Raw genomic sequence first — 14,250 nt, forward strand, 5'->3', positions numbered from 1 at the left:
GGCGAACACCAGGGCCGGCTGCTGCCAGCGACCGGGGCGGCGGCTCGCCGAGGCCCCCGTCGTCTCAGCAGCAGCAGCAGCTGCCGACGTCGTCGTCCCCGTCTTCCTCCTCCTCGATGGTCGCCACGTCCCCCATGGAGGACTTCGAGCCGGGCCAGCTGGTCTGGTTCGATCCCGGTCTGGGCTACAGCCTGCCCGGAGAGGTGGTCGAGTTCTCCAAGCCCGCCCAGGTCGTCACCGTCCAGGCGGTCGTCTCCGGGAAGGTACGTGTATGAGAGAAGTGGTTCTTGAGGGGAAGGAGAAAAGGCTCGCGCCATTTTCTGTAACCCATGCGGGAGCACGGCTCAGCGCCAGCAGGGTGGAGGGGATGGGCTTAAAAGAGAGAGAGAGGGTAGGAGGGAGAAAGGTAGAGAGTCGTAGAGATGGAAGCGAAGTAGTGGCCGGTCAGGAAGCCCGAGATGGTGGGATGGCCGTTAGGCCATCCGTCCTTGTAGAAATGTCCTATAGTCCCGCCGAGAGCCCCGACGAGTCGAGGTACTCGACGACACTTAGGAAGGCTGGTAGCTGATTACGACAGGGGAAGAGGATATCTTCCTGTCGTGAACATGACAGATCATGAACCTGCTTCGTTCGGCTTTCAATATTTATTTATTTTTTTGCGCGCACGCGATAAGTTGCACGTGCATGTGTTTGCGCCCTTCACGCTGTTATCTCGACCTGGCTGCACGTGATGTCTTTCTGTGGGTAAACGAAAAGACATCACGTGCATTAATGAAAGACGTGAAACGAAGACGAGAACCAAATTGGAAAGCATTAGACTGGACTAACGTTCACTACCAACTATTTAATTTCGAAGCCTCGCATCTACTTCTTTCTTTACATTCTCGACAATGCACGAGACAGATATTTTGTGCAGGTTATCTGTTTGAACGAAGTTAAAGGGGCCGTTACACGGCCGTCCAACTAGTCTCAGTTTATCGTTGTAAATTAGAGTAGAGGGGGCTAATACTGTTATACGTACATAGAACTTGGCGCCCCGCCGATTGTTACAGTGTACGGAACGCGCTTGGAGACGGTGGCTTCTTTAATGATGTTGCAAACGTTGGTAACCTTGATCGCAAGCTTTTCCGCAACATTTGGTTGTCCAGTGACCATACAGGAATATGACAAAATGAGCAAATAGAGAGATAAACATACGCACATGTAGCCCACTGCCGAGAGAGATAGAGAGAGAAAGAAAGGCAAAGGAAAGACAGGGAGGTTAACCAGACATTATCTCCGGTTGGCTACCCTGTACTAGGGGAGGGGCAAGGGGATGCAATAGGTGAGAAAGAAAGAAGGATAAAAAGAGAAAAAAAAAGAAAAAGAAACCTAAACACACACACGCACGTACACACGAACTATTTCTGTGGGCACTGTCACGCAGCCCGCAAAGGCGTTCCTAGTCTTACGCAGTGTCACCGTACAGTCCTACGTCACACAGTGTGCAGTCACAATTCGTCACAATATAGCGTCACCGCGCTTGAGTCGATGATCGATGTAGTGGGTGCGGGAATACTCTTGTTTCATAGGGCAGGTATAGTGTTCAGGCGAATAAAACAACCAATTGAAGATATGGTGTAACATACAAACCGCGTGTCAACCGCACATGTAGGGAAGCTTTGCTGCAGTCGCACAGTGAATACAGAAGCGGCGAACAAATAAAGGTTACGCAAGCTAGAAACGATGAGGAATGTTTGCGAACGTGAAAAAATCCTGGTCGACAGGATACCTGTGCAGCACAACGCGCTGCGGTTGGTGTCGAGGTCAAGTTAGAGAGGTGTTTCCACAAGTTTGCCATCTTGCTGCTAACGAGGAACATTGAGACCCTGCGTCTGCAGCATCTCTCTACTCCTTCCTGAATTGTGAAAGTTATAACTAGCTCTACACCGCTACTTACACCCTACTACACCTTACTACATCCCTCACTCTCTCCCTACACCCGTTACTGGCACAAAGGGCGATTCTTGCACTGGTACACTACTTGAAGTGCACCGGCTTAAGAGACCGCTTATAGTGTGCCTGTGCATCCTCCCACGTGCACTCAGTGCTCACTCTCTCCCTCTTCCCTCTCTCTATTCCCCTTTCCCTTGCCCCTAGTGTAGGGTAGCGAACCGGGCGCTCGTCTGGTTGTCCTCCCTGCCTTTCCTATCCTTGCTCTCTCTCACTACAACTAGCTCTTCAATTTCGGTGCACGAGAAGTGGTGACCAAAAATTACGAAACGGTAATTTTGCCCTATAATTTATAATTAGGTCGAATCAGATGAACCAGAAAGTATCGTGAAAAGAACAAACGTGCGCCCATAGGAATGATTCTTCCCAGTTGATTATGATCGAAGTAAGCTTTTGTTCGGGCTTACTAGTGTGTTTGAAAACTTGGGAACAGTTACCTAAGCGGAATCGCGGAAGACATAATAATATTGACCACATTGTATTGATCTAGGGCAGGTTCGCCCTCCTCCAGCCACTATAGTGAGAGCTCTGTAATATATAGGCATCTGTTTTCAAGTCATATGTTTTTTTTTTTAATGAGTCCGTACATATATGTTCTGGTTTGCATTTCACGCAGGCTCAAACGTTCACCATCCACAAGCTGTCCACCGTGCGCAAGAGGCAAGACCTGGGCACCGATGGCGTCGAGGACATGGTCAAACTGGCGTAAGTCACGTGACATGTGGTCTGTACGAGGCAGCATCGTTTGTTAAAGAAGGGTCTCGAACCAAGCAGTTCGAATCACAGCAAGGAGGTACAGACGACCGATACCTGCGCTTTCTTTTTTAGCTTGCAGCACCGAAAGATAATGGTGTTAATAGCACGCACACACACGCACGTACACTCAAAACAAAACAATTATAGTGACGAAGCTGTGTGCGGCTCTCGCAAGAGGTAATCCGGATTCGTGCATCTCATGCGCACATAATTTCATAAAACAACTGACAGGTGGTATTTCGGACAGCAACCAGCCTCGGAGTCCTTCACTTCATGACAGGCTGCCTTCCTTCAATGCGAAATTTATCACCACATACTTCGGATGGAGCACCATGGCGATGATTTTACACAATGCTCGTTGCACTGTTCACTTGAGGCACTCTCCTGACTACGCTGAAGTACTGGCACTCCGACCAGGATCATTATCATTTGATTGCAGGACATATTTCATAATTCAGATCACCTCCGTGGGACGATCGATACATACGTGGAAAAGGCAGCGAGCAAGCTATATGGTGACCAGATTGTGCAATTGGACTATGCAATGACTACCTGGTAGCAAAATGTATATCATGCTAACTTTTTCTGGCTTTGCCTGAAGTCCTGTTGTGCAGACATTATTTCCATGCTTCAATAGAGAAACCTCATAACTTTGGTCTTGACTGTGGTTGCCACCTTTCACGTCGACGAAAAATACTTGCGAACAACTGTACATACAAAGTCTACGGTATCCACCTGTGTAACTATGTTCATTCCTTTTAGAACTATTTATCGTCTACATCACAATTATTGTGAGCGTGTAATTTAGATCTCGCTCCATTGGGGGAAAGGCAACTCCCGGAGATATTTCGATTACAAGCTACCTTATACGAGAACTGAATGACCCCTTCGCACGACTGAAAATTCCGTAGTATCATGGCCTGTTGAAGTCTTCTGTTCATGTTACATCTGTAAAGATACTCTCGACAGCATTGCCAATGTTGCGCGCGTCGCACCCTGTGTGACGAAGCAATGTGTATACGACCAGGTGTGTACGTTTATCTTTTTACAGCGACCTGAGCGAGGCGGCGCTCCTGTGGAACCTCAAGATCCGCTACGACAAAGAAAAGATATACGTAAGTTCGCTCGATGGGCCTCCCTTTACTGCGAAAAATTGCCGGAGTACCACGTGATCGTTTTTAGCAAAAACAGGCCTTAAAGGATGAGGAACGAACGTTTATTGTGAGAAACAGCGAGAAAGTGTTATTTCTTCGCCCTAGGTCGGCGGCTCTCTTAGTCCAGAAAGCCGTTGGCTAACGCCGCAGTCCGGGCCCGGTACACCAGACTTCGCTGATCTTTCAGGCTCTGTGCCTTTGACATTGCCTCCCACGTTTCTTCAGCGTCTTGTAGAGGCTCTGAGGCATCATATTGACTGTTTCTCTCGCGGTGTGGGTACACCAGCACCATGTGTTGGAGGGTGCCTGGTACATCGCAATATCGGCACATGTATGAGAATTTGGTGGGGTGCATCCGGTGCATTATTAGAAAAAAAAAAGAACAGTGCCAGGCAACGCAATTCTGCCACGTCAGCTGGGTCACCTAAAGAGTTGCACGTCACTTGCACGACAATTCGCAGTGCGATGCTTCTATAGATAAGTATCCCCGCATTTTACCGGCGAATAATTCCGCGGTGGCAACGGGTTCCTAACTGACGATGTTATCCCGCAGCCGTGGCGGACGCTATATACATAGAAAACTATATACGGCTGCGGTACGTTAGCCAGACACGAAAGACGACAGGACGATCCGCGTCCAGTCGATTTTACATTTCGTTTCATATCTTTAGGGCACGTATAAATGTCACACACGTGCACAATTGGTTCGGGTCGTCGGAGCCACATTACGAACGATCGCATCGAGAAATTGCGAGACCGTCGATGTGCACTTTTCGTGTAGCCGCACGGACTGTCCTGCAGTGAGTTGCACGGTTGTTTCTGTAGCATAGCCATGGCGTGCTCGCGGTAACGCCACACCAGTGAAGCGTCAGCGTAGTCGGCAGAACAAAACGAACGTTTATTCAAAGGTGTAGGGCGTATTTATAAGTAGCCGAGTGGCAGGAAGATAGGAGTGAGCACGTGTTAGTAGTGATAGTCCGAACTCTTTAAAAAAATTATGGGGTTTTACGTGCCAAAACCACTTTCTGATTATGAGGCACGCCGTAGTGGGGGACTCCGGAAATTTCGACCACCCGGGGTTCTTTAACGTGCACCGAAATCTAAGTACACGGGTGTTTTCGCATTTCGCCCCCATCGAAATGCGGCCGCCGTATCCGGGATTCGATCCCGCGACCTCGTGCTCAGCAGCCCAACACCATAGCCACTGAGCAACCACGACGGGTCGGTCCGAACTCTGAAGGATCCCAAGATGAGGCGATAAAAGGTGCGCGCACTTCGAAAGCACGTGAAGTTGCAACAGTTCCCGACTCCGCTGTCGCGCGACGAATGCAGTCGGCGATGGCCGCGTTCCTGGCGCAGTGGTCGACCGGCGCCCGCGGCTTCGTAAACAATGGGAAAACAGCTCGAGCTTCCGGATCGGACGTGGCGTTGTCACTACAGTGTGCCGTCAGGCGAGAACGCATGCGCGAGAGGGGGGGGGGGGGGGTGAGGAAGGCTGGAGGGATTCGACGGGCCTTCCACATCTGACAGGGTTGCGCGTGCGGGAGCTTTCGAGCGTACGTCGTTTAGGCCCCTTTGCGGTAGAGAAACACAATTCGTACTTTACGCCGGCCTGCTCACTTGTGCTTGTAGACACGTGCAAGTGCAAATGCGTTGTTCAGGCAGTGCAAGTTCGACTAAGAGGCTAAAGTCCAACCGCACTGCTGCTCAACCGCACCGTGCAACAGGCTTAGGCCAAGCGCGTTCAATCGCGTTTGAACGCGCAACGGAATTAGTTTAGCATGAAGCAGCAGCGTTCAAAGTATACTAGTGCACTTATGCTTGCGGATACGTGTGAATGCAAGTGCGTTATTGGGGTTGTGCAAGTGCAACTAGGAGGCCAAAGTTCAGTAGAACTTGAACGTTCAGCAGAAATAGTGCAACCATATGTGCACTGAGTCGCACTTGAATATGCATCTAAAGTAGTGCAAGCGTGTTCAATCACATTTGAACGAGTAAGAGAAGTAGTTTAGCATGAAGACGCGCGCGCGCTGTTTCTTCATGCTAAACTACTTCCGAAAAAGAAATTGAAAGAAAATACTTAGCTTACAGCGCAGTAGAATAAAATTGAATTTGCGACATACGTAGTGCAAGCGCGTTCAATCGCACTCATATGTGTAATATAGATAGTGCAAGCGCGTTCAATCGAATTTGAACGTGCAACGGAAGTAGTTTAGCATGGACGCACAAGCCTGCTGTTTCTTCATGCTAAACTACTTCTGCAAAAACAAATTGAAAGATGATTGCAGCAGTAGACTAAAATTGGACATGCGACAGAAGTAATGCAACTACGTTCAATGTCTGATGTTTCTTTATGCTAACTAAACTACTTCTGAAAAAAGAAATTGAAAGAAAATGCCTACCTTACAGCAGTACGGACTAAAATTGAACGTGCGAGCAACAGAAATAGTGCAAGTGCCTTCATTCGCACTTAAATGTGCAACAGAAATTGTGAAAGTGTGTTTAATCGCACTTGACTCTGCTGCAGAAATAGTGCAATAGCCCGAAAGTCGTGTTAAATTGAAACTACAATGCCCAAGTGCGATAACACGAAGTGCGATAACATGAAAAGAGCGAGTTGTGAAACCTGCTGGTCAGGCAAACGTGTATTCAAAATTTGCCAAATCTCAGATATGGCAAAACTTAACAGTCGCGATGCACATCGTAAAAGCGTGCTGCAGTTGAGGGAGGAAAACTTGCAACTGCCAATATGCAATGGCCCGTCGACGTGCAAGAGCATGAAGTGCAATGCGAAATTGCCAAAACGGAAGAGCAATTCTTTATATTGGTTGATTGGATAAATGTTGTGTTTGATTGCATGACAGTCAATTTGGCCTAATACGAAGAATTGGCAAGGGGAGAAAGTAAAGTTTTAGAACAAATCTAACGATACGTTGTGAAGCTTGCTGATAGTTAGATGCCTATACTGAAGCGCCGCTACGTTTCAAATAAAAATTAAACGCCATTAAATAATGGAGAGATGATGTGTCTCAATGTCTGTATCGCAGTGCACATTGGCAAAGTGTCTATGGTTGATGGAAAGCAACTGCAGCAACAACAGTGCAGATGCGGAAGCATGCACTATTCGGGTTATGTCCTGTTGCTATAGCGCCAATATGAAAGTGCAACGTTATAAAGGGAAAGAGCGTGTGCACTTTTGCGATGTGTGAAAGTCGAAAAACGGTGTTTCGAAACTTATCGGTTCGCTGTCGCCGAAACTGCCCTTCAAAACACGCACACTTGCATAACAAGCAGTTTAAATGGTACGGAGAAAAGAAGGCTGAATCGCCGTGATAGGTTCTCGAAAGCACTAATCGTCACGTGGTCTTGGTCTCTGCGTTTTCACTTATTGTACACGTATACGCCGACTTGTGGGTCCCTTCTTTCCTCCGCAATGCGTCACACGTGTTCACGCCCTGTGTTCGCAGACTTACACGGGCAGCATCCTGGTGGCCGTGAATCCGTACAAGATGTTCGACGTGTATGGCGTGGACGTCGTCAACAAGTACCAGGGGCAGATCCTCGGAACGCTGCCGCCGTAAGTATAACAAGCCTCCTGATTCATGACTAACTACTCGGGTACTTCAATGGTATGGTATGATGAACTTTATTTAATGTCCTGAAGATCAACCCTTAGGTTGACGCAGGTGGCTCCCACGTCGGGACAGTAAGGTTTAACCTTACCGCCGCATCATGGGCCTTCTGGACGGCCTGTACTTGATCGAAAAGACCTCTACTGTGTAGGACTCGCTGCCACCAGTCTCTCTTCTTGTCATAGTCTGTGAAAGTCACAGGACACTGCCAAAGCATGTGATCCAGAGTAATGATGCCATTACACTTCTCGCAATTGATTGATATCTCTCAATGTGTAAATTTTTTTTGGATTGAATAACTTTAATGAAAGGTCCTGCGAGCCACGGGACGCAAGGTCCCATAGAGCGGGCTACTCCCACGTTGGCACCGGGAGTTGTAACTCCGGCCCTGGCCGCATCGTGGGCTCGCTGGACGGCCCAGAGCTGCTCCGCCAGGTCCGTGCTGCGTAACGCTTCTTGTAGCCTGGCGGAGTCTTGATCCTTGTTTGCGGGGGTCCGACCACACGGCCAGAGCGAGTGATGTACGTCTAGTGTGCTGTGGCAATTTTCGCAATATGATGTTTTGTATAGGTCAGTCATGTAGTGATGTAGTCTGTTCTGCGTGGGGTACGTGTTTGTTTGAAGCATTCTGAACGTGAGGGCTTGAGGCCTGGTGAGCTTATTGTGAGGTGTGCTGTATATTCTGCGGTCTAGATAAAATTGCTTTGTTATCTCGTTATATGTTCCCAGTTTCAATGTGTAAAGAGCAAGGCGCAATAGACCAGGACAGAAGAAGAACACAAACGACAGGACCGGCACCTGTCGCTTGTGTTCTTCTTCTGTCCATGTCTATCGGGCCCTGCTCTTTACGCATTCAAGCATGAACCAACTAGCCCAAGCAAGAGTTTTACTCTGGTACACGTGGCTCAAGGAGAAAATACTTCAGTGCGAATGTGAACAGAACTTAACGACATTTTGCGAGAGGAACATGAACTATTCAGATACGTTTTTTTTAAATTTGACTCACGATCCCCACCGCATTGGGTATTGCACAAACTAGTTCCCAGTTTCAGTACGCACCGATGTAAAATTAGCATGGTCAGAAAAAAAAAACTCACAGAATCCTTACAACCATTTGCATACTTTGCACGAGTCGACTGCAGTGCTTTGATTAATCGCTACTATCGGCATACGCCCGCTACAACAGCTCGTGATGGCGGTCTGCAGGGATACCGTCAAATAGTGTATGCGCAGCACAAATTTCGCTTACTTCGGGAACTGAACCATTCGATCCCGGATGCTATACTATCGACGCGCGATCAAATTCCGCCATATTGGCGTTTTAAGCCAATCAGAGAGGGCGCAACAACCCTGTGGGCCAATCAGAGCTGACAAGATGGCCAGTTCGACAATACGGCGTAATTTGAGAGTGTACAGCGTAGACTTTCCCATGAAATTTACTGGAGGCAACTCTGGCGCTCGACCCTTCACAAATGCCATGTAAATTATAGTTAGTAGACGGATTTGTCTAATTTTCGTGCTTGGGGAATTAGGTGCTCTTGTGAGTTTAGTTAGTACGTTTAATGTGCCTTTGCCGGTCCACATTTCTAACCAACTCCATTTTTTCAACACGTAGAAGGCAATGAGACTCTGCGGATGTGCGTCGTCCCTGCGAAGTCTGGCATTTATATCGCAATACTTTTGTCGGAAAGAATCAGTTTGCAATATCACGCAGTGCTTTGAAGCCATACGGGGAATGCCTAGGGAAATCCACGTGCTATCATTCCCATGCTCAATGGTGCACCCAGAATTTTTTCAAGGGTTGGGGCAGTACGCAATTGACCGGGAGCAGGCAGGTGTCTTCGTACGTAGTTATACGCGAATTATCCTGCCACACAGAAATTCGGTGGGTGTCGAGTTTTCGCCCCCCCCCCCCCCCCCCCTAAACCCCGGCTACGCACCTGCCCATGCAGAATGAAGCTTAAATGCTTGCAGCTCCTGCGGACGCTCTCCTATAGATACTAAAGATCTCTCTAGTAATTCTTTGAGAAAACTCTATGGCGTCCAAAATACATTTTAAAATTTATTTATAGAATACTGTGAATCCCCCATGGGGATTATTACAGGGGTGAGCAACCTGTCACAACTCATCAATGAACGGTACTAAAATATTCCATAGAAAAAAAGAGCACATAATGATTGGAGACTGTACAAGAATAGCAGTAGTACACTCATACATAATAATACACACAACGAAGCCAATTACATCAACCAGCAGGAGAACTCGAGAAAAAATAATGCAGAGTAGAAAGCATCATTCAGATGCAAAATGCACAGAACAAAAAGTGTATGCAAGTGCTTTCCTATCACAAACTGAAGCGGGATGGATTGCATGGCGAAAGAAATTTAATTACTCATATTGATAACTCATATTATGCTAATACAGCATGAGCAATATGTCACAGCTCATCAATGAAGGGTACTGAAACATTCTGTAGAGAAAGAGCACATAATGATTGGATACTATACAAGAATAGCAGTAGTACATTCATACATAATAATAATGCCTCCTGTTACGTACATCTCACTCGCATTATTATGCACCTGAACGGCATTCATGATCAAGATGAGTGGCAGCCGGATTGGAATCGACTTTTGATTGGGTGTTTACCTCAGCACGGTCGCGCAGCTTCGGCGCATTGCAATTCATTGCGGCGTTAGTGCTCGCCCAGCGGACTCCGAGAATGGTGACGTACGTGCACGGATCTCGGAGGCTACCGCAAGCGAAGCTGCCGCCGACCAGGACGATGTCAAGTGCATCGCAAGCAAAGAACATTTCTCACTACACATTTATGCACTAGATTACAGTGCAATGTCGTTCTTGTTTATCAGTAAACTATTAACAATACCGGAGTACAGACGCTTCACGAGAAGCTAGACGTCACGCTAGACGTCACGCTAGCTAGACGTCAAGCTATAGACGGTCACGAGAAGCTAGAGCCTGAACGTCAGTGTGATGTTGCAGCCCCCGTCCTGTGTTGCTAGATGTCATAAAGAAATAGTAGTAGCTTCGTGCATGAAAAATCACTAGGAATCAGCAAAAAAATTTAAGTGCTCGTTCTACAGTGGGCCATCTTCAAAGCAGAAATGATATAATCACACCCGAACTTTTTGGTGCAGTCCGTGTTACGAAAAACCACACGGCGCACTGACAATCTCGGTCAACATAGCTATTAAACATAGGCACCTCGTTCGGGCCTTCAAACCAGCTTTGGAAGATCTTAGATGCCATGTGGTCCCTGAAATGTTCGATTCGGTTTGGTTCATTCCATCAGTCTAAAAAAAAAGGGGGAGGAAAAAAAGTTGTTATCTAACGAGGACGAAACGACAAAAAATATCGTATTAAAAATAATTTTGCTCTGTGCTTCTTCGAACCTTGCTGTGCTTTGACGTGTCTCATGTACCGTTTGACTCTCGGTGCCGCCGTCTTAAATGCAAAGCAAGGAGCCATATCGGCGAGCTGGGTACACTTTCACCATTGTAACAGGTAACAAGCATCGTTTCGAGCATATCTTGGCAGACCACGCAAGGGACCTTCTGTTATCCTGCCAATGTTCAAATACGGGCAATAAGACAAAAGCATTTGAAGAAATTCTTAGGTGTCGCTTTCGTTTTCCTGAAAAAAAAAATATAAGAAAATGCTTGAATCACTGAGATCAACACCTTCTTTTTTTTTTCACTAACGAAAAGTGTGCTGGTAGACGATCTCTTAATGAATCAGTAGGTGTAGTAACAATGAACCGCTCTTTCGCGTCTGGCCGAGGGTACCCTCATTGTAAAAACAACTTTTTTTTTTGGTGTTGTAGAAGCGTAAGTTAAATTCTATTATCGCGGGCTCTAACGTGTCAGAGCCACCATCTGATTGCGAGGCACGCCGAATAGTGGATGACTCTGGATTAACTCATAATCAACTACCAGCGGATTCTTCAACGTGCACCTAAAATCTAAGTGCGCGAGTGTTTCTCTTTTTTTTTTCATTTCGCACCCGCGTCTATATGCGGTCGCCGTGGTCGGAATCGAACCTGCGACCTCGATATCGGCAGTGCAACGCCCTAACCACTGGGCTACCGCGCCGGGAAGGAGTGCAACTCACTACTGAAGTACTATAGCGCCAAACAGACGACACAAGAAGAGACACGGACGTCGTCTGTTTGGTGCTATAGTACTTCAGTAATGCACCAACTAGCCCAACAAAAAGTTTTGCAACTCACTAATCTGCTTTGAAATTGATATTCCTCTTTAGTGACCCTTTAGTAGCCCTTTAGTGGCCATAGTGACTCCGAGCGCAAAGTCATGGCCGTGAAGAAACATTCCGAGACTCATGCTTGTTCTTCCTTTTTTGTTCTCTTTGGATTCTCTCGTCATAATTACCTCTACGAAACGTCTTGCGGGATTACTCCCCTTTACCCTTCTTTGCTGTAGGAGGGGAGGGCAGGTGCAGCTTTGAACATTTAAGACCGCGAAGACAAGTCGGGGTCCCCTTTGAAGACCACAATGTGGGTCCTGTCTGGGAAGGAGTGAGGGGGGGGGGGGGGAGCGGTTTAGGGAGGCAGCGGACGAGGGTGCCAGCGTTGCGGGGCGTATTGTCCGAACCCATCCCCGGATTCGTGAGTACGTTACAAAAGGTGCGAGAGAGAGGAGGATGTGTGGTGTCATTGCACTGACCGTACAAGAGAGAAAGTTTGTTTGTTTGTTTGTTTGTTTGTTTGTTTGTTTGTTTGTTTGTTTGTTTGTTTGTTTGCGGGTTGGGGAGGAGATGGTACGTAGTACGCCCTGGCCTCCGGGCACTGCAGCGAAGCAGCAGCTTCGAGTGGAGAACTTGTCAGCTTGACCGTTTGCAAAGCTGACACCGCCCCCCTCCCCCTACTCCTATCGTTCCGTCCTTCCTCAGACGTCGTCGCCAGTCTACTTAGCTCGCTTCTTTCTGCCACGTGCACGCAAGCACGGACGTCTTGGCATTTTCGTCTCTCAGTGGTCGCCGGCTGTACACCACCGCTCGTGTGCGAACTGTCGTCGGGTGATCGAGAAAGATAGCGGGCGCGAAGTGCGAGTTCAGTAACGTGGAAAGTTGGGGCTAGTTGGTGAGTGATCATAGTACCTTGCTGGTGAAGCAGCGCACAAACACGGACACAGTGAAGACAAGCAGGAATAGACGACACTCGCTGCAAGTTCGAGTCGCGGTCGAAGCGTCTCTGGTGCGGTTCGGTCCGATACGGCTCGCGCGGGAATGGACTGGGGCAAGCCCGCGAGGGCGAAACGATAGATAGTGCGACGTTCGGACGCGACGACGATGTCCTCCTCTGCCGCGAGCAAGTAGCCGAGGACAGGTATATATACCGGTTTCCTTCTCGCCGCTTCGAAGAACGAAGGGAAGCGGGCGAAGTCGGTTTCACGTTCGTTCTACTCGTTTTCCCCCTATTCGGAGGGACAAGCTCCTCTCGAGGTCTCGTCACTCTGGGTCATTCATTTGACCGGAGTGTGTGCGGTACGCGCACGGCGTAGCGAAATACTCTGACCCAGAAGTCTCCTTACGACGTTTCTGTTTGTGGACTCGTTTTCGCAGCCACCTGTTCGCCATCAGCAGCGCGGCCTACTCGAAGATGAGCAAGGACAGCGAGGACCAGGTGATCGTCATCAGGTGAACGCACGCTTTTGGTTTTCTCTCTCTCTCTTATTTTTATGCGAAGCATACTTGCCGCACAACCACGCTCTTTCTTGCTGCGCCGCGCGCGGCCGCGTATAGCTACCATATGTCGTCATAACAGCTGCAAAAGCGGAGGCTCAACTCGTGCGCTCGCTTGCGGCCGCGTAGCTACATAGCCGGGTCTCAGCTCGTGAGCTCGCCTGCATGAGTTGTTTCTTCGTCTAGCCGAACCAAATATAGCCAAGCAACAGCAGTTCACCAGGCTAAACAGTGGTTCAAGAACTAAATTAAAGGCTAGTATGCTTCGCATCCTGGGCTTAACCTTAGCTAAGCCACAGCCATTTTTGCGCTTGATTTCGAGGGCAGGCACTTGCTTTCTGTACCGAACAGTGCTGGCCTTCGCATGTAAGTTTTGATCATAGACGGCTGCGTTGTCATGAAGTGTTACACTATGTGTGCCGCGGTTTCAGGGTCCGCTCCACGTCAGTCTGTACAAGCATACGGCTACACGTGAGTCTCTTAAAGATGACTCAACCGCAGGCTGGCTGCTTTAGAGTTCAAAGCTTCACGCAGTGTGGCCGGCTCCGTGACGGTGCTACGGGTCCTGGCGCTCAGAGTAGCGGAGACGGCAGCGCCTCTTGATGGGAACCGACACAACTGTATCAGACGAAGCTGGCGTCTCAGGCAACGTCGGGGCTGTCGGAAACATACCAAGTCTCAGTGCGTCGGTGTAGGTTGTTACGTAGGTTGTTCGTAGCAACAGCTCAGGTTGTTCAGGTTGTTAGCTCAGGTTGTTACGTAGCAACAGGATACGCACGTGCGCTGAAGCTTAAAATACCTCAACTCTGGCGCCCGCCAGGGCTTTCTTGATTTGTTGTTTATCCTTAAAGCAGTAGTAGAGATGGTCTCGGTAGGGAACTTTCGAGGAAGAAACAAGGGTACATGGGAAAGGGGGGGGGGGGGCTCTGATAGCTAGGCGTGGTCGCTCACTTCAGAAACTATTGCCAGGCTAGCGTAAAACATGCAACTACCG

General features: G+C 48.4%; 1 protein-coding gene across 1 annotated transcript in view; it reads left to right on the plus strand.

Annotated features, from left to right (window-relative positions):
* Positions 1-14,250, plus strand: part of Myo10A (Myosin 10A) — a 159,166-nt gene that overhangs the window by 30,057 nt on the left and 114,859 nt on the right. The window contains exons 2-6 of the mRNA XM_070524149.1: positions 1-263; positions 2,609-2,697; positions 3,800-3,863; positions 7,370-7,479; positions 13,137-13,211. The exon at positions 1-263 is cut by the window's left edge and continues 139 nt beyond it. Of these exons, the coding sequence (XP_070380250.1) occupies positions 1-263; positions 2,609-2,697; positions 3,800-3,863; positions 7,370-7,479; positions 13,137-13,211 (601 nt within the window). The remainder of the gene's footprint in view (positions 264-2,608; positions 2,698-3,799; positions 3,864-7,369; positions 7,480-13,136; positions 13,212-14,250) is intronic.

This window comes from Dermacentor albipictus, chromosome 8 (assembly GCF_038994185.2).
Source record: "Dermacentor albipictus isolate Rhodes 1998 colony chromosome 8, USDA_Dalb.pri_finalv2, whole genome shotgun sequence".
In the NCBI taxonomy this organism is placed as follows: domain Eukaryota; kingdom Metazoa; phylum Arthropoda; class Arachnida; order Ixodida; family Ixodidae; genus Dermacentor; species Dermacentor albipictus.